At 35.7% G+C, this 23,313-nt stretch overlaps 2 protein-coding genes across 15 annotated transcripts in view; one reads left to right on the top strand and one right to left on the bottom strand.

Annotated features, from left to right (window-relative positions):
- The window catches only part of JMJD1C (jumonji domain containing 1C), a 315,663-nt gene that overhangs the window by 2,560 nt on the left and 289,790 nt on the right, over positions 1-23,313 (bottom strand). For 10 of the 12 annotated variants that reach the window (XM_059055378.2, XM_067025528.1, XM_067025530.1 and 7 more), the window contains 11 exons: positions 20,996-21,085; positions 19,911-20,038; positions 19,508-19,721; positions 18,782-18,996; positions 17,780-18,058; positions 14,763-14,931; positions 13,961-14,051; positions 13,349-13,479; positions 12,833-12,955; positions 9,221-9,360; positions 7,533-7,709 (listed from right to left, as the gene is read on the bottom strand). In XM_059055378.2, coding sequence (XP_058911361.1) covers positions 7,533-7,709; positions 9,221-9,360; positions 12,833-12,955; positions 13,349-13,479; positions 13,961-14,051; positions 14,763-14,931; positions 17,780-18,058; positions 18,782-18,996; positions 19,508-19,721; positions 19,911-20,038; positions 20,996-21,085 — 1,757 coding nt within the window. Of the gene's footprint in view, positions 1-7,532; positions 7,710-9,220; positions 9,361-12,832; positions 12,956-13,348; positions 13,480-13,960; positions 14,052-14,762; positions 14,932-17,779; positions 18,059-18,781; positions 18,997-19,501; positions 19,722-19,910; positions 20,039-20,995; positions 21,086-23,313 lie in introns of those variants that run through there. The other 2 variants (XM_067025525.1, XR_010838961.1) reach the window with 2 other exon arrangements.
- Positions 1-23,313, top strand: part of NRBF2 (nuclear receptor binding factor 2) — a 74,620-nt gene that overhangs the window by 45,173 nt on the left and 6,134 nt on the right. For 2 of the 3 annotated variants that reach the window (XM_067025536.1, XM_067025533.1), the window contains 3 exons: positions 1,645-1,729; positions 2,468-2,574; positions 7,514-7,772. In XM_067025536.1, the coding sequence (XP_066881637.1) occupies positions 1,645-1,729; positions 2,468-2,560 (178 nt within the window). In that variant the 3' untranslated portion in view covers positions 2,561-2,574; positions 7,514-7,772. Of the gene's footprint in view, positions 1-1,644; positions 1,730-2,467; positions 2,575-7,513; positions 7,773-8,013; positions 8,123-23,313 lie in introns of those variants that run through there. The other variant, XM_067025534.1, reaches the window with a different exon arrangement.

Here is a 23,313-nt window from a genome sequence, read left to right as displayed (position 1 = left end):
AAAAACAACAACTGGAAGGTATCTATTTCACCAATCAGTGCAATCAATCCGGATGTCTGTTGTTGCTCCTTTGACTTTCTGCATTTGGTCATTTCACTGTTAACTTTTACACCAGAGAGTAGATTAAAGGAAATGAAACTTAATTTGATTATTTATGAGGAACTGTGATGAAAACTGTAGTTCCAGACAGATCTACTGACCACAGCAGTTTCAGAATTCTCCGAGGATTTTGTTTGTGCCTTTTTTTTCCTTTTGTGCCTTTTCTTTCAAATCAACCAATTAAAGATACCCTTCAGTCTCTTGTGGCATCAGTACAACTGTTTTTCTGCTAGTTCTCCCTCTCGTGACTAAGTGGTATTCACAAGAAGCCAGTCAATATCTTACCTGTTATTTGTTCAGCATGTACAAACTAACTCTCTGCACTTTACAATTTCTTAGAACTGCTTTCTATCAAAACTCAGGATAATGAGACAGAAAGGACCAAGTTTATCCAATCTGGATTTTGTTTCTCTGCTGTCCTCTAGTGATATTAAAAGATACAATAAAAGTCCTGGGAAAGGAGAAATAACTGAAAAACTAAACGTTTATATTTATTCTAATTTTTAAAGTATGAAAGTAAATTTCATTGGGAGAAGTGAGCAGAGGGAGCTAAGTGGGGAACTGAGGCTGTGGGAAAAATCTGATGACAGAGTGAAGAGATTCCAAGGGGGCTGCAATTGCTCCCCTGGGCACAGTGACCACCTGAACAGCTGCAGACGTCTTTATTCTTTAACTGAAGCACTGCCCCTTTACTGATAACTCGGTAGCATATATATTAAACGTTTTCCTCCTTTAATCATTAGGTTGTTGGTTCCTGTGGAGGATGAACTAGTGGATGCCTCACATTTTCAGCACTGCTGTGCAGTCTCATTGGATCTTCATTATGGGTCTGCAGAACAGATGCTCTATTTCACAGAGCAGGAAACTATGGATAAGCAGTTCAGCGCCTGTTCCAAGATAAATCAGCCAATAAATGGCAAGTCAACAGGAACCCAGCTCCTGTGATATCTTGTCTAACAGATGCTGTACAGTCCTACATGAACTCAGTCATACCAGCATACACAGGCTCCAAATGCCGTCTCATCTTACATTCATCTGAACACGCTGTGGCGGTTAAGTCCTTCTAAAGTTCTAGCGTGTAACTTTCAGCATATGTAACTATTTTTTTAAAAAATAATTTCTCTTCACTGATATTCTAATTGCATTCATACATCACTTGCCTGGTTTTCTTTCTTTCTTTTTTTCCATAGTCCTTTAGCCCTTTGAGCATATTTAAGATAACTGACTTTAGAAGTCTATCTAGTAAGTCTGATGTCTGGCCTTCCTCAGGGACAGGTTCTGTTGAGGTATTTTTTCCCTATGAATGGGCCCTACTTTCCTATTTCTGTGTATGCTTTGTGACTTTTTGTTGAATACTGGACATCTAAATAAACATTATAATGTGGTGACTAGAATCAGGTTCTCCCCTGCCTCAGAGCCCGCTGCTGTTGACTGATGGGGATTGTAGTCATCCATTTGTTTTGTGACCTTTCCGAACTAATTTTGCAAAGACTATTCCTTTTCTGGCGTGCTCACTGATGTCTCTGTTCGGTTATCTCATCTCAGGTGGTCAGCCAGTGACCTGTCAGAGATTTCCTTGAAGGCCAAAACTCAGATGTCCTCTTCTGCATTAAGCAGTCCCCTGGTCGATGTAAGTTCTGAATTAGATTCCAGAGCTCTGAAAAAGTTGATTCTTATGGTTGTTTTAAAATCACTTTTAGAACAGTGACTTTCATTAGTGGTTACAAGACATTGTTTTGTTTCCTAATGACCTCAACTTGATATATATTGCTTAAAGACTTCAGGGTTAGTTTGAAAAGGCAGTTCAGTTTTAAGGTGGAATATATTTGAACTTCCCATTCCACTTACCCCTTTTTGTGCCATCTTTGAGTCATTTACATTTCACTTCCTTGGCAGACTATCTTATTCGTACTTGCCTTCAAGATCAGTTGTAATCATAAATAGCTAATGTTAAGAAAATGTAGCTTTTGTTTTTAGAGTAGGAAAGTTATTATCTGGACACTGTGATTTTGTCTGAGTCCTTTCAGTCATAAGAATGTAGAGAATTTACAACTTAGCAATATTATTAACTTACTTTGAATGACCAAATACAATCAGTTAAGTAGTTGAGGACAAAATTATCAGTAAAGATTTTGTGTTAATTAAAAAAAACTGTTGCTGTTTAAAACTGAAAGCTACTCTAAACCTCAGACACTAGAGCTGAGAAAGTAAATCTTGGAGGTCAAGATTCACCTGCTTTATCTAAGGGTATATATACACAGGGTTTCACAGACACGGCCACATTTGCCAACAGAAGATTTTTAAGCCTGCAATTCTAGAGTAGTTCTTAGAAAATAAAGAGGGCTGTGGCTCTGACACTGTCTCTCAGCTTTGCCGAGATGTCCACGTGAATGCCGCTGCCCAGAGCTGTCCCGCGTCCTGTCTCCTCCCGCCCCAGGCTTCTCCAAGTGCTCACTGCTGACAAATCAAAGAAAGGTATGTTGATTCTTCCCTAGTCAAGTCCTGCACTATCATTTGGACGAAAGTTTTTTGTTACATGCCTTGGGTTTTGCAAGGGCTTCCTATCTGTGTGTGTGGTTCTCGAAGCCTGGTTCCTGAACAGTCAGCATCACCTGGGAACTTGTTAGAAATGTAAAATTCCAGGTCCCTCCTTAGACCCACTGAATCAGAAACTCTGGGCATGGGGTCTAGCCATCTGTGTTATATCAAGCCCTCCAGGAATTCTGATGTATGCAAGTGTGAGAGAAGCACCGAGACTCTGGGATTATGTAAAGGGCTACCTGTGGTTTACTGGAAGTGCTGAAGCCATCGATGAAAAGTTTTCAGGACCTCTGTGGACTACGTAAATTGTAAATAATAACGCATCTTAAATCCAAGTTAACGTGGTTAACAGAGTTCATACTTCCTTTTAATTCTCTTAAAACCACACTACCACCACTTGTGAGCCATGGACAAGACCCTTTAAACAGAGTACAAATAACTGCTGTCATTATCATGTCACATAAGGGAAGGAAGGTAGAAATTCTTGCAATTCTGTGCCAAAATATGCAGCAGAGAACTTTTTACTTTGGAACACTCAGCAATTTAGTGGCAGAGATCAGAATAGAATTTGCCAGTCCAGATGCTGTTTCAGTCTATTTAAGTATAGCATCTTAAGTAGGAGTGTGTGTGTGAGTACAGAATAGAATACAAGTACATACTGTTTAAGTGAGGTTAAAGCAGAGTGACTTGAGAACTAAGCTTTTTAACAGGATTACTTTGCCCACTATTTTGAGGAAAAAAGCCTATTCTCTTCCCCCAAGAAAGTATAAGCAGTAGAGACATTTACATGCAGAGACTCTCTCTGTGGTAATAATGATTGCCTCTGGAGTAGAGGAACTGAGGGCAAAGGTAAGAAAAAGACTTAATTTTCAATGTGAACCACTGTGTACTGTTAGAATTTTTAAAAATCATATGAATGCATTACATTTTCAAAAGAATTTTAAAATTGTTTTCTTGACAAACAGTACTGGAACAAGTGCATGTCCATATATGCAAAAAAACAACTTCAGTCCACACTCTGCACTATATACAAAAATTAACTTAAAAATGGATAACAGACCTATATGTACGACTATCAACTATAATAAGAGAAAGTCTTTTTGATCTTGGGTTAGGCAAAATTTTTCAGATACAATAAAAGTATATAATACATTTACAAAAATTGATCAACTGAACTTCATCAAAATTTTAAGAACTACTCTTTGGAAGACACCATTAAGAAAATGGAAGGACAACCCACAGGCTGGGAGAATATATGTGCAAAAGCACATATCAGATAAAGGACTTAGAGTAGATAAAGACATTCAACATAGTAAGAAAAAAAAGAACCCAATTACAAAAATGTTTATATAAATGTACTGCAAATACTTCTCCCACTCTCAGGTTACGTTTTCACTCTCTTAATAGTGCTTTTTTCAATGAACAGAAATTCTTAATTTTAATATATCCCAGCCTATCCATGTTGAAAAAAATGGACAAATACTTGAACACATTTACCAAAACAGATTTACAGATGGCAAATAAACACGAGAAAAGATGTTCAACATATTTAGTTATTAAGAAAATGTAAATTAAAGCCACAGTGAGATTCAAATGCTTAAAAACAAAACTGACAGTAAGCAGAGGAGATGGAACTCACTTTACAACCACCAGCCTGGCAGTATCTTATAAAGTTACTCACACACTTATCATGTGACCAGGTGGTCCCACTACTCGGTACTTAACCAACTGAAATGAAAACATATATTCATACAAAAACCTGTATGTAAATGTGGCTTATAGTGGATTTATTATTGCCCCAAACTGAAAACAACAATGAACTACCACCCAGTAATAAAAGGAAACAACTACTGATGTACACAGTAACATGGATGAAACTCAAATACATTATACTGAATAAGAAGTCAGACTCAAAGGCTACATATTGTATAATTCCAATCATATGACATTCATATAAAGGCAGGACTATAGGGAAAGAAAATAGATAAGTGGTTGTAGGAATGTCAGGTAGGAGAAGAGGTTGACTAAAAAGTCAGGGGTAGATCAGTGGAACAGGATGGAAAGTCCAGAGATAAACCCACACACACCTAAACTATGACAAAGGAGGCAACAGTGTCCAAGGGAGAAAAGACACTCTCTTTAATAAGTGGTATTGGGAAAATTGGACAGCTACATGTAAAAGAATGAAATTAGAACACACCCTAACACCAGACACAAAAATAAACTCTAAAGACCTAAATGTAAGACCAGATACTATAAAACTCTTAGAGGAAAACAGGCAGAACACTCTCTGACATGAATAGCAGCAAATCCTTTTTGATCCACCTCCTAGATTAATGAAAATAAAAATAAATGGAACCTAATTAAACTAAAAAGCTTTTGCATAGCAAAGAAAACCAACAAAATGAAAAGACAACCCTCAGAATGGGAGAAAATATTTGCCATTGAAGCGACCAACAAGGGATTAATCTCCAAAGTATACAAGCAGCTCATGCAGCTCAATATCAAAAAACAACAACCCAATCAAAAAATGGGCAGAAGATCTAAATAGACATTTTTCCAAAGAAGACATACAGATGGCCAAAAGGCACAAGGAAAGATGCTCACCATCACTAGTTATTAGAGAAATGCAAATCAAAAGTACAACGACGTCACACGGGTCAGAATAGCCATCATCAAAAGATCTACAAACATATGCTGGAAAGGATGTGGAAAAAAGGGAACCCTCCTACACTGTTGGTGGGAATGTAAATTGGTATAGCTACTATGGAGAACAGTATGCAGGTTCCTTAAGAAACTAAAAATAGAGCTACCATATGATCCAGCAATCCCACTCCTGGGCATAAATCTAGAAAAAACTGTAATTTGAAAAGATACATGCACCCCAACGTTCACTGCAGCACTCTTTACAATAGCCAGGACATGTATCAACCTAAATGCCCATTGACAGAGGAATGGATAAAGAAGATGTGGTGTATATATATATACAATGGAATATTACTCAGCCATAAAAAGGGAACGAAATAATGCCATTTGCAGCAACATGGATGGACCTAGAGATTGTCATACTGAATGAACTAAGAGAAAGACAAATATATGATATTGCTTATATGTGGAGTCTAAGAAAATGGTACAAATGAACTCATGTACAAAACAAAAACAGAGTCGCAGATGTAGAAAACAAACTTATGGTTACCAGGGGGAAAGGGAGGGGAGGGATAAATTGGAAGACTGGGATTGATACATACACACTACTACATATAAAATAGATGACTAATAAGGATCTACACAGGGAACTCTACTCAATACTCTGTAATGGCCTGTATGGGAAAAGAATCTTTAAAAAAGTGGATATATGTATATGTATAACTGATTCACTTTGCTGTACACCTGAAAGTAACACATTATAAAACAACTCTACTCCAATAAAAATTAAACACAAAAGTTTGTGGGGAGTGGGAGGGAGTACGAGGGAATTTTTTGAAGTGATGGCAATGTTCTTTATTTTGATTGTGTTGTTGCCTAACTACATATTTGTCAAAACTTACAGAACTGTACACTAAAAAGTACATTTATTATATGCAAATGATACCTAAAAAAGGCACTGTCCACTTTGACTTTTAAGAAAATGGATACTGGATAAAACTATGTAAGGATTTTCAAGGGAACCTGTTTTGTATTATCAAATAATTACACCTAGTTAGAAAAATATTTACTGTGCTAGTCTGTTATAAACAGACTGCTCCACTGCTCCTTTGAGGGCATTTTACATTTGAATAGAGATTAGCTATTTTCTGATAAGAGGCTAGAAGGCCAAAGAATAGTATGTGGGGTGAATCCCAGTTAAATATGAATCATAAATGACACATCTCTGAGATGATGATGTAAGTCCATGAGAAAATAAAACAATTTAACTAATACATTAATTCAATTAATACACTTAATTATATTTTACAATAAATGCTGTTTGAGATCTAAGAATGATAAATCTAACCCTGAACTTGACATCTTAAAAACTAAGCAACTATTCTCACTTAAGAAATATTTGTGGCTATTATAATAGTGTCACAAATATTACACAGGCAATAACTGCATATAGTTATAAAATGTAGAAAACTTTGCTTGGTAAAAGTACACACATCAGACACATCTCAATAACCACGTGGTGGCACAGGTGGGGAACCAACTCTGAGGCAAACTAGTTTTCTGGATTCTCAGGTTTCCTTTGCACTCTGTTACTATAAGCGCTAAACTGCTCTCTGGTAGCTTCAGTCTACTTATAACCCACTGTATGCTTTTAATCCAAACCCTCCATATCACCATCTATTTGATGCCATTCTTCTAGGTGCCACACAGTTAAGCCACAGAAACAAAGACTAGATGTGTATTTCAGTTTTAAAGTTTTGTGAATCAGTAGCTATAAAAATCTTTCTTTCAACATGGTATTGCTACGTTAGCAAACTAAAAAGAGGCAGGAAGTACAGTGAAAGCCTGAATTATGGAATGGTCTACCTAATAACTCATTCTACTCATATCTGGTGCCTTAGAAAATGTGTCATCTCTAGGTCCTGATACTCCTTCCTCCCACTGTTAAGTCTCAACTATTGAGAACTGAATATATACAGTAACTTTTTTTCCTAAAAAGTCTTTGAAATTAGATTTCAATCCACCAAAAACAGTAACAATACAAAAATGGGAATCTGGCTCATGTTTATACAATTAAACGTCTCAAAGCATTTAATTACGTCAGATCTCATCAAGCACTGAAAAGCTGTTTCAGTAATTTCTTAATGAAGGCATACTGGTGTAGGTCATTCTCTTTCTTACATCTTCTTTCATTTATATTTATACAGTTTTTTTCTGGTCCTTTCAGTAACAAGTGTGTTATATACCTGATGAAGTGCTCCTGCTGGTAAGACAATGGCATCACCAAGGAACTGAATAAGAGTGCAGGCTTTGACTCCATATTCCTCAAGCAGTCTTTGGCGAAGCTTTTTGTTCACATACCAACTCTGGTCACGAACTGGATCGTGTTCTGGTAAAACTTCAAGGCCTTGTTCTTTTGAAATCTGAAATATAGATTAAAATGAAAATATATACTCCAATTTAAGTAAAGAAAATAGTAAATCCTGTTCAGTTAAATTTCAATTTTCTTTACAATAACAGTCTGTTCTCAGAATCTTCTGGAACGATGACTGAGCTTAAGTTAAAGAAAATGATATTCTACAACTGGAAAAGCCAAAGGACATGAAAACAATATTGCACACTGATACGCTATTAATAAAGTAAATCATACTCCCTTCTTACCTTCTTCCACTATGAAGTTCTCTTAAAAAAAATAGTTTTATTAACTATTATTTATTTCTTTTTCAGTCTTTTTTTTTTTTTTTGGCTGCACCGTGCAACATGTGGGATCTTAGTTCCCCAAAGAGGGATCAAACCCGTGCCCCCTGCAGTCGGAAGCGCAGAGCCCTAACCACTGGTACGACAGGGAATTCTCTCCACTATGAAGGTTTCATCCATTTGGTTCCTTACAATTATTTTAAGAGTATAGTAGCTTTTTTCCAAAAGCCAAACCATTTGTGTGTGTGGACATCATAAACATTCATTCACTCAGCTGCGTGGGGTCTTAGTTGTGGCACTCAGGATCTTCGTTGCAGCATCTCTTAGTTGCAGCATGCGGGATCCAGTTCCCTGGCCAGGTATTGAATCTGGGCCCCCTGCACTGGGAGTGTGGAGTCTTAACCACTGGACCACCAGGGAAGTCCCCATAAACATTTCTTTTTGCTGCTCTTTTTTTTTAAGGTAGGTACACGGATAGCTACCTTTATATTGCTAACCTTCTAACCTTTGACAAATCACTTTCAAGGGACCCTCTGACGAACCAGTGAAATGTTCTGCTTTAAGAAGCATAATTTATAACATTTTAAATTAAAAGACTGGTAGGTAGTTCTGAGATAAAATAGTAGTTACAGGGCCACAGCTCCCTCACTTCACACTGACCAAAGACAGACCTTAAGTCCATTCAGAAGATGAAGTGTAAGAAAAACAGCAATTATGGTCCATTAAAAGAAATCCTTATAATTACAGAATTCAGAAAATATTTGGAAAAAAAGGGTCTGAACCAATTTCAGATTAATGTCACTTTTTTAACAAGTATATGATTACTCAATTTCAGTCTATTCAAATAAGTATCACAGAGCAATCAGATATGACAGAGCAGAATTACTGTCTAGGTCAACAGCCAAAAATACCAATACAATTTAAAAAAATTCTGCCTTCTTTATGTATTTCTAGGACAGAGTTTATATTCTATAATTCCAATCACTACTTTTCATCAAGGGTAACATCTGACTCATTAACAGGTTCTTTAAGGGGATGAAGGAGTACTACTAACTGAGAAGAACTTCCATTCAAATTCCTCAAGAGAAAGGAGCTTTTGATTTTCAACAACAAATTCCATCCTCCTAAGTAAAAATTACTCAATCATCTTATACTGCTGAATGCCCATGAAATTACATTAAAATTTATGTCTCTGCTCAAGGTGAAGAGATAAAACTGTCTGTAACCTAAATTATACCTTCTGAAGAAATTCCCTTATCTTGTCAACATCTTTCCCAGCATAAATATGCCACAGAGCACCAGGTATTTCACTTGAGTCCTTCAATCGTTTTCTTAAAATGTCATCCAAATCTTCTTCTTCAAATTTCTTAAGTATTCCTGAAACAGAATATATTCAAACTGGTCAATAAAGACTACCAGAAAGCCAAGTCTCCTAAATTTGATCTATCATAGTAGCATAGTGCCTGACTAGATTGGGACTCTTAAAGAGGAGATAAACCCAGTTATACATGAAAACTGTTAGAACTATAAGAGCAGAGAACAATGCCCCGGGGTAATTGGGAACAGAATCAACAGTAACTTTCCCAGTTCATTTGTTTTCTGTAAACCAAGGGATGGGAGATAAAAACACAAGGACTTTTAACTCAAACATAACCAACTTTCCTCCTGTCCCAAGGGTGTGGTCATAACAATGTTTTGTACTCACAGCATTTCATAACTTACAAAGGACTATCATGACCACTATTATGGTAGGATCATAACGTCTACTTTACAGCTGAGCAAAACGGTTCGGTGAGAAGGGATTTATTCATTGCCATGACTAATGAATGGCAGAGCAAAATGTCTTCTGACTAATTTCTGGGAGATCTCATTTACCATTGGTTAATCTGTAATCAAATGCAAAAGCTTCAGGTGCTATCACTGAGGAGGCATCAGGCCATTCTTCTAAACTATTGACAAATTAAAAACTGCACATACATATGCACAGAAAGAATGTTAACTGTAGTTACTTACCTCTTAGTTTTTTCTTTTTGAATTTTATTTTTAATACAGCAGGTTCTTATTAGTTATCCATTTTATACATATTAGTGTATAAATGTCCATCCCAATCTCCCAATTCATCCCACCCCCACCCCACAATGAACATTTTATTTTTATTATTTTATTTATTTATTATTATTATTTTTTTGGCAGTACGCGGGCCTCTCAACTGTTGTGGCCTCTCCCGTTGCGGAGCACAGGCTCTGGACGCGCAGGCTCAGCGGCCATGGCTCACGGGCCCAGCCTCTCCGCGGCATGTGGGATCTTCCCGGACTGGGGCACGAACCCGTGTTCCCTGCATCGGCAGGCAGACTCTCAACCACTGCGCCACCAGGGAAGCCCCACAATGAACATTTTAAAGAAATGTTTTAAGAGAAAAGGAAATCTATTGCCTAAAACAAAGAACATAGCAAATGTTCCCTCATTTGTGACAGTGATATCCTTTTTATCTTTAAGTTAGCTGCAAAGATTTCTTGAAGTTAAACATTAGGTGTTTACAATATGCCAAGCACTGTCCTAGAATCTTGGGGATTAGAGTTAAGAAAGACCCAGTTAAGACTTCACAGAATAAAAGATGGTATTAATAAGTGTAGGCAAATAAACAAGAATATCACATAGTGGTTAAGCACAATCATACGAGTACAAAGGGTACACAAAGACTGGGTCAGTCCTCGAATGTTATCTTTTAATGAAAAATATAACTTAAAAAGAAAATTGTTACTGCTCTGTGAATTCTAAAAAGGCTGCTAGAAAGAATACATCAGATATTTCCTAATTTGTGACAGTGAAATCACAAGGAAGAAAACGGTTGCTGGAGCAGAGAAAGTTTATTCTTTAAATGAAGACCTCTAGGGGGAGGTGACAATCTGAGCTACATTTTGAGGGATGAATATAGGAATTTGCTAGGGAGACAAGGAGGTAGGAGAGCCACTGTATGCAGAGGAAAAAGCATGTGCTTTATGTAAGTCAGTTTTCTTGATGTGTTTTAAGCATTATTATAACACTATAAAACATTCCTTTTTTTGTGACCATCTATAAAAATTGGCAAAACCTTTTAAAGAAAGACAGTCCAAGAATTAAAGTCCAAGAATTAAAATTAAAAGCTGATGACTTTTTCTCGAAAGATCAAACATTATACCGAGGGATGGGAGATGGCCAGGAACAAAGATGAGTAAGAATGTTCTAGCATTTAAGGAGATGAAAGAAAAGTAGGGGAGAAAAGCAGATGTAACCTCTGTATTGTAGACTAAGTGCTATTATATCTAATACAATGTAAATGCTAGGTAAATAACTGTAAATACAATGTGAGTGCTGTGTAAACAGTTGCTGGCTACAGCAAACTCCTTTTTGCTTTTTGAAAGCCAGCACACAGCAAATTCAAGTTTTGCTTTTTGAAATTTACTGGAGTATTTTCTTTTTGCTGTGTCTTTTCTATCCTTGACTGGTTGACACCACTGGTGCGGAACCTGCAGATACGAAGGGGCAACTGTAACTCTGTGGCACCATAGGCTTTGAAAGGAGAAGTAATCTGATACTAAAGGTCACACACATTTCTGTCCTAGAGCTGAGACTACAACTCAAGTGTGCCTGACTCTCAAATCCTTGGGAGTAGGGGAGACAAGAGTTTTTTATCAATTACAATCAATAGAGTCAGTTAAAGAAGCTGAGAAACTATGAGTTTCTACAGTTTTGGAGGAACTTAGGTTGTGTATTATAGAAGCTGTCAAATAGACACAAAAACTGAGTGAATACTATAATAAACCCTCAGGTCCTGAGCACCTAGCCACTATGCTGCAGATATATTCTGGGCTCCAGATAGAATTGTTCAGCTAAGTGGTCGGAAATCATGTATAGAATTTCACAGGAAGTGCATGTAAACCAGAAAAGGTAGAGGATAAAGTCTATAACTCTAGAAAAGTCTGAAACTCCACCATATGAAGAATGAGGGGAGTAGTGTTACTGAAGCGAAGGCAACTATTTGAAGAAGAGGTGTCGTTTACTACAGAGGGTACAAATAATAAGAGGACCACAAAGAAACCATTGTATTGAACTGTGACTATCAGTGAAAGCCACAGCAATAGCAACAGTACAGTAATAACCTCAGTGGGGCGGCAGGCGGGCCAACCCGCACTGAGGTGAAATATGAAAGGGAGGTGACAGACACAGCAAGTCATGTGCTATGAGGGCAGGAGCCATGGGACGGTGGCAAGGAAGACAAGGTCTGAAGAAGGCTTTTTAAAGGAGGAAAAGTCTGAAGTTTGCTCCTACTCTGAGAAAAGAAGCCAATGGAAAAAGAAAGTTGAAGGACCTATGTCTATAAAGAAGGGAATGATGGAACAGGTTTTAGAAAGAAACCCAGAGGACAGACTCTAAAACCTATACGCTGGATTGAATGGTTATTTCTACTTAGGAGAAAAGGCCCCTTCTCTCTGGTACTAGAGGAGAAAAAAGAAAGCTTTAGACACAAACATGCCTTAATCATCTTCAGAGCTCAAGGACCTAGTTTCTATTCTTCACTAAATGTTTATAAGTGAGCTTACCAGTTTATTTTCATAAACCCAACATTTAATAATAGGAAATGAGCAAATAAAAAAAATTCACTTTTAAAATTAAAATTCCTTTTGTGTTAAAAAAAAAAAGCCAGGTAAATTAATCACGCCTCCAAATAAATATTAGAATATCCCAATATCCACTGCAATTTTGGGGGGAATCTTTGATGTTATCTCAGAGGCTGACATTCTGGATAATACTATTGTGTGTGGTTATTCAACTGTTATTCCAAAGACCATTATTCTTTAAGTTTCTTTACCTGCTTTTGAGAGAATGCCATTTCCTTTTGCTATGCCAACATAGACTAGAATATTCACAACATCAGAAACTTCAACATGTAGATTTGTTGTTCCTATATCATGATCTTTAGCAGCAGCTACACCTGTGTATAAAATAAAATTTTATTTAGCATAACACTTTATATATCCTAGATATTCCTTCCAAAATCAGCTCTATGAGGAAACTGTTAATTGTAATTTGAGTTTTAGTCTCCTTATTCTAAAACCTGCCCACAAAATCACAATCCATGAAATGTACCGTAAAAATCAAACTAAGAGAAAATGTAACTATATTTTATAAGGAATGAGCAGGTACTTAACTATATATTGGCTATTAATACCTAACTAATATACACTGCTTGACTCAGAAAAAGATTTCAGTGGATTATTAAAGGAATGGATTTAGCAGAATCTAAAAATGATTAGATAATTTATCTTTGGAAGGAAGTTAAACTTCCATATATTCCAAGTTGATAGAAATGCAAATATATACTTACCATAAGCACTGCACAACCTGGGTCCTAGATCAGGGCGTACAAAAAATCCTGGCAAATGAGAGGCCAAATTGAATTTTCCTTCTGGATTACAATATTCTGGCAATGGCAGGCTTTTTAAAAGATCTTCATATCTGAAGAATAACATTGACTTCTTTTGAATAAAGGTTTACATTCTTAAGTGCTTTCAAATATATAAATGTTCAAGTTGTTAAACTTTCCTTAAGGCCTTTAACAGTTAACACTTTCCTTGACTTCATTCAAAGTTTAAATGAATGCATAATAAATGGATAAACAAAGAACAGAAGTGATACTAATACCGCAATTCTCTTTCCCTAAACACAGCAAATTGAAAGCACCAAAGAGAAGAGAGGTCCCAAATGGGGCCTCCTCTTCTTTGACAGCATTCTCTTCTTTACTGCCCTAATGAAGACTTCCCCCTGCTCAGACTTTCTTTTTTCAGTTCTGTCTATTTTTATTACTTATTTTTAATTGAGGAGGATACTGCCTAAAGCTCACATTTGTAGTTCATTATCCCACTTCTGGGGATAATAATCTCAGCTCAACCTCAAAAGCCCAAGAATCAAAATAACAAGTATAAAAAGACATACATACCTTGCTGGCATCATAGTCTTGAAGTCTTCTCCTGAAGGGCAGTCTTTCAGTTTTAAAACAACTGTTTCTCCACCTTTTGTTTTCTGCCGTTCTATAAGAATGCAATTGATTATTAAAAAGATAATCTGTCTTTTTATTAATGTTTAGAGGAAGGAAGAAATATAAAATGAATGAATACCTCTATTATTGTACAGTAGGTAAAGAATGCTTGCTTATGGACTTTTATTTCTTATGTATTCATGTAGTATTAAGATGTTTGTTCCTTATGAACACAGATATCTGTAATATCGCCATAAAATTCTTTAAAAGTCTCTTTACAATTGTTATTAAAATTAAAATTACAGTCTTACATTTTTACTTTTTCAAAATGTTTTATACAAAGTATGTACGTTATTCAAGTTTCAAATGTTTTGGGCGTTGCCAAAACTATTCCCCAGGAATATTAATATATTGAATATGACATATGGAAACATAGTATAAATGACTTTTTTTTTTTTTCGGCTGCACCGTGTGGCTTGCTTGCGGGATCTTAGTTCCCTGACTAGGGAATAAACCCGGGCCTCGGCAGTGAAAGTGCTGAGTCCTAACCACTGGACCACCAGGAAATTCCTAAATGACTTCTTTATGGTTAAAGAAAATGAGGGGTAGAGCCAGAAATAGGACCCAGTCTCCTACTTCCAAGTACTTGTTCTTTTTTACTAGACAACAAAGTAATACAGACATTTCAAAGATTAAACAATTTATCATTTTGGGGGGAAATGTTTAAGAAAACAGTAAAACAAAGAAACAAAAAACAACATACTTGAAACTTCTTCAAAACCATCCCAGAATTCCTTAACATGGGCATTTGAAATAATGCTGTCTTTGCAGTTCAGGAGATCAGCCTGGTGGTCTCCAAAATCAAGACTAATTGAGTCCGCCTTCCACAAGCTAATGTTCATTTTCTTATGCACACCAGAAACCACTGCAGGCTTATAAATAAACAGATAGACAAAGAAAAGTTAAAAGGTATATGGACACTTCCAAAATTTGATTTTACACACACATACAACAGACGGTTAACATGTTGAATTTAGGACTAATGACAAACTGTGAGAATAAAAGAGGCTTTCAAAAATAGTCCCTGACCTGGAAAGATGTTCACAATATATTTTCAAAGAGAAAAGGTGATAAGAGAATGCCATGTACATGGCAGAGTACACTGCCATTTTGAAAACAAAAAATATGTAGTGTTTTTCAGGAAAGAGTCTGAAAGGCTATACTAAAAATTTCATTTCTAGGCAATATAAATGTTTTATTTACAGACTCCTTTTTATAGACAAAACATAACCTTATATATTTGTACATATGTAATATATGTAAATAAGATTTTTAATATGTAATATATGTAAATAAGATTTTAAAATAAAATACAGAGCAGAGTCCTTGGGATTAAAACATAATTTATATACATTCTGATTTTATATCACTTAAAACACATTCTTTACCTCTACAAGGATCATGACAAATAAAAATATTAAAAATATTTAACAGCCAAGCACAACAATAAATTTCAAGTCGAATGACCAATTCCCTGAAAGTGAATCTCTCTTTTGAAATCACATGAATTCAAATTTCCTCAAGGCTCTCTAATCCAAAAACCAACAACTGAAGATTTGTGGTTTTAGAACTCCAATGCCCATGTAAAAAAAGACCTCTAAAGGCAATCTGATGCATTATTCCTAGGTTTCTTTTTTTTTTAAATTTCTTTATTATAAATGAAAAGTAAAAGAACACGAAGTTGTGACGTAAGAGTCTCTTGTAAAAGATGTTATTTTTAAGTACTCTTAAAACCCACAAGATAATCAAATTTGAGGCACGATAAATGCAGAATAACCTCAAGCTAGGGTTGTTATCACAAAAAGATATCTCAAAAGAAAAGAAAAAAACAACAGCAAAAACCACTCTAAGAGTTTGGTTAAGCACTTGGGTAACTGCAACATTAAACTTCCTTTCAATGGGCTAATAATATATCCAACTATTAAAACAGGTTCAGCTATTAGATAATTAACTATTGCTGACAATTCCCATGTTAACTCCTAGCCCTTATGATGCCCATCCAGTAACACTCCCATCCAGCCCTGAGCCACTCCTTATTTTGGTAACCAGCAGCTTGGGAAAAGTAAAATTAAAAAAAAAAATTATAGAGGCACGTTAATTAATAAATCAGAATATTCTAAAGCAGAATTCTTAGGCTACTATCATCATTATCATCTTCCTGAAATACTGAAAGCCTTCCTAATTTGACTCCTTGCCTCTGGTCTTATTCCCCTCCAATTCAACTTCCAATCTGCTTTGCTGTCAGTTATTTTAAAATATCGATCTGTACAACACAGGGAATACAGCCAATATTTTATAATAACTATAAATAGGGTATAACCTTTAAAAAATGTGGATCACTATATTGTACACCTGTAACTTACATAATATTGTACATCAACTATACTTCAATTTAAAAAGTCAATCTGAGTACTTTGATTCCTCAATTGAAACTGTCATCTACAGGATCAAGTTCAAACTCTTTAGCAAGATATAAAGGCCCCTCATAATCAAAACTTTAACCACCTCATTTCCCCATCATTACCCCACAGAACTCTTACTTATGTCGGGTAAACAAAGCTACTGAACAGTTCCCCAAACACCCGATCCTTTTTATTTCCAACCTTTTGTCCATCTATAAAACCTTCACTTAAGCCCTGAGACATCAATTCATACTAGCCCTTTTGAATTAGTACTCTATTCATTCACTCTTTTAGGTTTCCACAGTACCTTAAACTTCTGAGAACATGTAACGTATTTATAAAAGTATTTATTTATGAGACTGTTTAAGCCTACACAAATTTAAGTCATCTAAATTGTGATGCAGCAATGGCATCAGGGCTTCAAGGGAGAGCCAAACAAAAATATATATGCTAAATGCCGTGTATATGCAATGCATGGGTGTGTATTTTTCCTAGGGTGAGGAACCAAGCTGTCACTGGATTTTACAAAGGACTAGAGACCTAAAAGGATTAAGAACCATTGTACGAAAATGGTTCTTACTCATTTTTACATGATGTACTCATCTTTATATCCTTAATGGCCAGCACAAAGACTAGATTTTATTAGGTGCTCAGTAACTCTCTGCTGAATGAAAAAAATGAAGTAAAATAGCAATGATGTTTCCCAGAATGCAAGAAAAAAACTGAAGATAATACTAAGTCATGCAAAATCCTAATTTGTGCACTAATGTAGTAAATTACCATCTGAAATGTGTATCAAACCTCTGGTCAAACAGAAAATCATTTTTATTTGAGCCAAATTAAATAATGGAGTTTGTCATTCAAGATTTGATTAACTAACTTATAAATAGATGTTCTATAGGTAAATATTAAAGGCAAAAACATCTACACTTCTCATCAGTTCAAGAAAACTGCTTTTACTGTTAACACTGTGATAGCAGAAATGAATCTGTTAACTGAACTAAAATACAAATGTAAAAAAAGGAAGGCGATACCAAACTTTGTGAATATATGGCTTTATTAACAGTCTGCTAACAAATTGAAATTATAACATCAAATAATCCATGCTTCCCTGTTAATTCATATAAATCTGGCCAAAAAATAAGAATTCAGAAACAATCATTCTGGTAACTTTTTTGGTGTTTTTGGTATCTTCCAACCCAAATGTGTCAAGTATTATCTTTCCCCTTTCTTTCTAATCCTAAGAAGAAAACCATTTTTCCTATTCAACCAGCTTTAGTTCCACTCAGAGCATACTAAACCAGCTTAAAATACTCACTTGTCCATGTTTCCAACACTCTTTGAAAAGCTTCCAATTATTAATATTTTTATAATCCTTAAGCCACAGAATATGCTTCTCACAGATCCAAGAATGTGGTATATCACTGTACAATTTATTGTTTTCATCCATGGCAGGTTTTCTGTTTTCTTTAGGTTCTTCTTTGAGCTCTGGTTTTACATTTATCTTAGAGGCTTTATTTGGTGGAATTTTGTTTTCAACAACTGAAGCAATTATGTCATCAAGAATGTTTGGCATAGTCCTTCCACTTTTACCACTCTAATAAGGAAAAAAAATTATATTTTCAGGGGAAGTGATTACATTTGGAAACTTTTGCTTTTATTTACTATTACATAGCAAGCAACCAACACAAACAATGTATCTGGCTTCAAGAATCATGTCAATGGATACAGATCTCTAGTCCCTACACTAATCCTGACAGTGGGAAGCAGAAGTAGGGTGGTCTCCATGTGAGAAACCGCCAGATGTGCAGAAGCTAGAAGAAGTGTGGCCTTCCTACCTTTTATACTGTTTTAGGACTGGGGCAGAGGGAACAAATAGGTTCACTCTCCTGAATACTTTTAAAAGCCACTAAAAATTTCTGTCTACCTATGTAATTTTTCTGTTTTTATTTAAAAATAATTTTTTGGTGAATAATTAAAGCAAAAATTGATGTCTAAATATTTTAAGTAACAAAAAATTCACATCCATGTCATTCCCTGCCCCCCCCCCCCGCCCAACTAGATACATGGTTTTCAAATTCTGAAGGAGTATGTTAGGGCTCTTTTGGAATCAAAATGCCCCTCCGCAACCCTTTTCACCTGGGAAAAGAACAAAATCTCTGGCTTTTAAGTTAAGAGGATTATAATGCAAATAGGAACATGCTTAGTAATTTGGTATATTTGATTTCATGTGCATCTATTTATTGTGTAGTTCACAGCCAAGACCCCAAATCTAAATTTAAGGCCCACATGAAATCCAAAAATCTGGCATCTCACTCACGGGGGTTCCCATTGAATAAACTGGTGCAAAGGCAATGCCAGCATCTGTAGAACCCACACGTAGCTTGCCAGCTGTTGTGGTCAGCAAATCTCGTAATGTTGAGCCTTGTTCATTATTCTGGGACACAGGAGGTGATGTTCTGCTATTGGGAGAATCAGGGTTGTCTTGTTCTCTCTCTTCTTTAATTTGCTTTTCAAGGGCAAATTCTTTGTTTTCTGAAATAAAACATTTTACAAAAGTTCAAATAAAATTAAACATGCTAAAGTACAGACAAAGTTGGCATCCTACATTTTACAGTGAGAGATGAAAACTGTAGCACTAGTCATTTATTCACCTGAACTCAACACACCAGAGGATCGGTTAGATCCTTCAGGAGTCAAAGAGTTTGAATATGAAAAGGCCTACCTCAGTGTTTTATACATGTAGGTGAGTTTGCACCTGTCACAAAGGAAAACTGCTATATAGCTAAGACAGGGAGAAGGTGTAGGTAAGTTACAAATCTATGGCCCTGGTGTCTTTATTGATATGCTCATCTATAGATGATTCTGTAACTAACTTTGATAAGATCACAGGAAGTCGAGTTCCTAGTAAGAAAAGACAAATGTTAAAACCTAAGCCACAATGAGTACAAAAGACAAAAGTAAATTGTTCTAAGTGAACAGTAGTACGTTAATGTATAATACTACACTGATTACAATTCTCTATTAGATAATAAATTAGGTTTACCTTTTTTTTCCTCTCTGGCCTTTTGCTCTGCAAGGTCTGCTAGCCAGTGCAGTGGAGACTGGGATTCTGGAGGAGCTAACTTGCTGTCTGTGCTTACATCACTCTCTGGGCTGCTGTTGCCATTACTCTCTGGCTTCTGAGGGGTATTTTGCTGCTGAGACTCAGGCATGCACAGAGAAATTTTATTACTGTGATTAAGAACATTCTGTAAAACCTACAAAGGTAGAACAGTTGAATTTTTAAAAAACTATTTCTTCAATTATTCAGAGTTATAAATAGAGGTTACATTTATACAGTAATACAGAAAACGTAATTTATAAAACACGAGTCCTAAATTCGATTTCAAATATCAAAGCTGATTAATTTAACCATGAATTTTATTTGAATAGAGATTTTTACTCACTTGAGACACACCATTCATAGCAGAAAAATTTCCAACTTGTATATTCTGTTTGTTAGTACAATGACAATGGGATTTAATACCATATTTTTCTCTAAGAGTGTGCATCGCATCTAGAAGATCTGTCAAGACTACAAAATATAATGGTTAATAAAAAGATCATCACTAGCTGTTAAGATTATAATAATTTTTAATTTTTCTTGTGGAGGTTTTCTGTGCCTTTTCAACTTTTCTTCCATTTTTTCCTTCATCCCTTCCATCTATTTCAGGTTTGATCATTCAACCAAATTCATATTCTCTATTCTTTTCTTTTACCTCTATAATCAAAAATCATTATGCTCAAAAAAACAAAAAAAAGTAGAATAACCTGTAATAAATACATCATATGCTTTTTCATTACACTCTGGTCTCCCCGCCCCACAACCCCCCTTTTTCTGGCTGCACGGTGTGGCTTGTGGCATCTTGGTTCCCTGTCTAGGGATCAAACCTGTGCCCCCTGCAGTGGAAGCGTGGAGCCCTAACCACTGGACTGCCAGAGAATTCCCAGTTTTCCCCTTCTAAAATGGTTCCTCTAAGGCTTTCTTCATCACTGCGTCTGGGCTTATCCTGCTAACTTTATTACACAGAGGATTCTAAGAACAGAGCAAGAACAATTCAAGATTACATAAACCTTACCACTTCTTTCTACTACTATGACATACTTCTAAGTAATCTGGAACAACAAAGACCTGTTACACTACTAAGTCAATAATGTATATTTAGGGCTTCCCTGGTGGCTCAGTGGTTAAGAATCCACCTGCCAGTGCAGGGGACACGGATTCAAGCCCTGGCCTGGGAAGATCCCACATGTCGCAGAACAACAGTTGTGGCCCGAGCGCCACAACTACTGAGCCTGCACTCTAGAGCTCGTGAGCCACAACTACTGAGCCCGAGTGCCGAGTGCCTGTGTGCCTAGAGCCCGTGCTGTGCAACAAGAGAAGCCTGTGCACTGTAACCAAGAGTAGCCCCCACTCGCCACAACTAGAGAAAGCCTGCACATAGCAACGAAGACCCAATGCAGCCAAAAAATAACGTATATTTATACTTACCAGAACCAGGTATAATTTGAGTTGGCATTAAATGTTTGTGATCGTGAGGCTGTCCCTTCACACACTTCATCCAAGCATACAGTTCTTTATCTGTAAGATAACAACATATGTACTTTTGTATTAGTCATGGTTTTAGAATTATAAAATTGATGGCTTACATATAAAGAGTTTAGCAATTATGTAAAATGTCAATGGTAGGCTTCATATGTTTGCTTCTTAAAAAAAAAAAGTTCCACTATTCTGAGAATTTTATAAAAACATGATACAAAACAGATACAATGTTACTAGCCTTTTGTAAAATGACCATTCTTTAGTCTCATTAATGTATTAGTCACCTCAGTCTTCCCTGTAGCTAATTTTTTACTCTTAGCTTTTTGTGCCAAACAGGCTTTTGCCTGATCTTAGCACATTAGACTCATAAGTTTGAGGCTACTGCCAACTCACTTTTTTCTAATGGGTCAAAGACACGAACTGTCACAAGACATGTGAAAAGCCTCAACTTGGTAAGACAGTATTTAATTGCTATTACTGCAATAAGCCTCCATACCTGGAAGAGTCAATGTATAAAGGCATAGCATGAGGCATATCATACAAAGGAAAAATATTCAACACCTTGATCTCAAGGACATCTTCTGTAAATTTAATGATATAGATAACTACTTATCTATGACGTGGCTGTAAGAGTTTCAGTAAGTATCAAAAAGCTCATTAAATTCAGCATAAAAAATTCTAGAACTATTTCATGAAAAGTTTCAGAGGAAATTTTTATTCAAATCTAGCCTAAAACTGGTTTTCTTTAAAAGCATTCTGACTTTCCCTACAAAACCTACATAGTAACTTGTAAATGTTCTCTAACTAGTTATATTTTAGACACTAGGTTTAGTTACCACTATATAAAGCTATAACCTATTCAATGTGAGCTTCTTACAATATTTATCAGTGAAATAAGAATATATATATATATAAAACAGAATACAACTCAAGGCATATAGGTTATACTTAAAAAAACAATATGGTGACTGACAGACTATACTTTAAAAATTAAAAGTACTATGATAACCGACAGCAATACAACTATTAGGTTTATTATGCATATCCTATCTTGTTTAAAAAAAAGTCATGCTTATATATGCATACAGTATAACAAAGTATAATACATTAAAATTAATTTCTTTTTAATTTGGCAAAGGGAAAATTAAAGTAACATGGAACCAGTAAAAAGGAATGAAGTTTTATAACACTGCAGCTAGTTCTTCTATCAACCAAAAATACCCAAATAGATTTTTAGAGTTTTGAAGATATTTAACTGCCTAAAATGCATTCCTTATTATGGTTTTACATTTTACTCATCTATCTTTTGCATATCACAGAAACAACTAGCTGTAGATGCTCTCCCACTTGCTCAAGTCTCTTTGGTAAACGCTGGGTGTAAAAGAAAAAGGGTTAGAAAGGGCCAGGTTTTAGTAATCCTATCAGTGGAAAAGATACTGATGGCTAAATCATGGTTCATCTATCTGACATACTACTTTGAAAAAGAGCTGCCTGGAATGAAAATGACATTTACTGTTTTTAGATACTGGATAAATAGTCTATCACTAAACATGATTTTACTTCTAATACTTCCACAGTTTGAATCCTCTCATTAACACTTTACCCCCAAAACCTTTAGGTTACCAGTATTTAAGTAGCTACTTCCTTAACTGCCTTTGATGAACTTTTTCTAAAACACTTGTACCATGACAAAAGGTACAATTAGTTACCTTCTTTTTAAACTATTACCTTCCAAATGTATTAACATGCAGAACACAGTTTTGTGCCATTTTACTTCTCTAGAAATTAGAAATAATCATTTCAAAGGCTGTTTTCATATATAATAAAGACTTCTTCATTTTCTAACTAGGGGATAAATGGTGCTAGTGGTAGCATATTCTTGAACATTTGAATTTAAAGTTTATGGACCAATTTTTAGAGGAATCAATTCACCCTAGTAAGTATGCAATTGTGACTTATATGCTTGACTGTATAATAAAGTTTCTATAAGACACTTCAGGCTGTGACACAGTGGAATCTGAAAGCAGCAAAGCCTAACCTAAATTTGGGCTGCATTAATCTGATTGAAATGAGAGAGTGGATCTACTAATCAGGCTAAAAAGATGTAGATGCAGTTTTATTGTAGAAAATCTGGCTACTGTGGTTAACTCCTTTCTAAACATAAGCTTCATAAAACTTCCTAATGTAATATATTCATAATTAAGGAAGGCAGGGAAAAAACCCATCTAATTCATCTAATTTTCCAGATGAATGGTCCTAAAAAACAA

Source organism: Kogia breviceps, chromosome 2 (genome assembly GCF_026419965.1).
Source record: "Kogia breviceps isolate mKogBre1 chromosome 2, mKogBre1 haplotype 1, whole genome shotgun sequence".
Classification (NCBI taxonomy): Eukaryota; Metazoa; Chordata; class Mammalia; order Artiodactyla; family Physeteridae; genus Kogia; species Kogia breviceps.
This window is presented reverse-complemented; position numbering and strand designations above follow the sequence as displayed.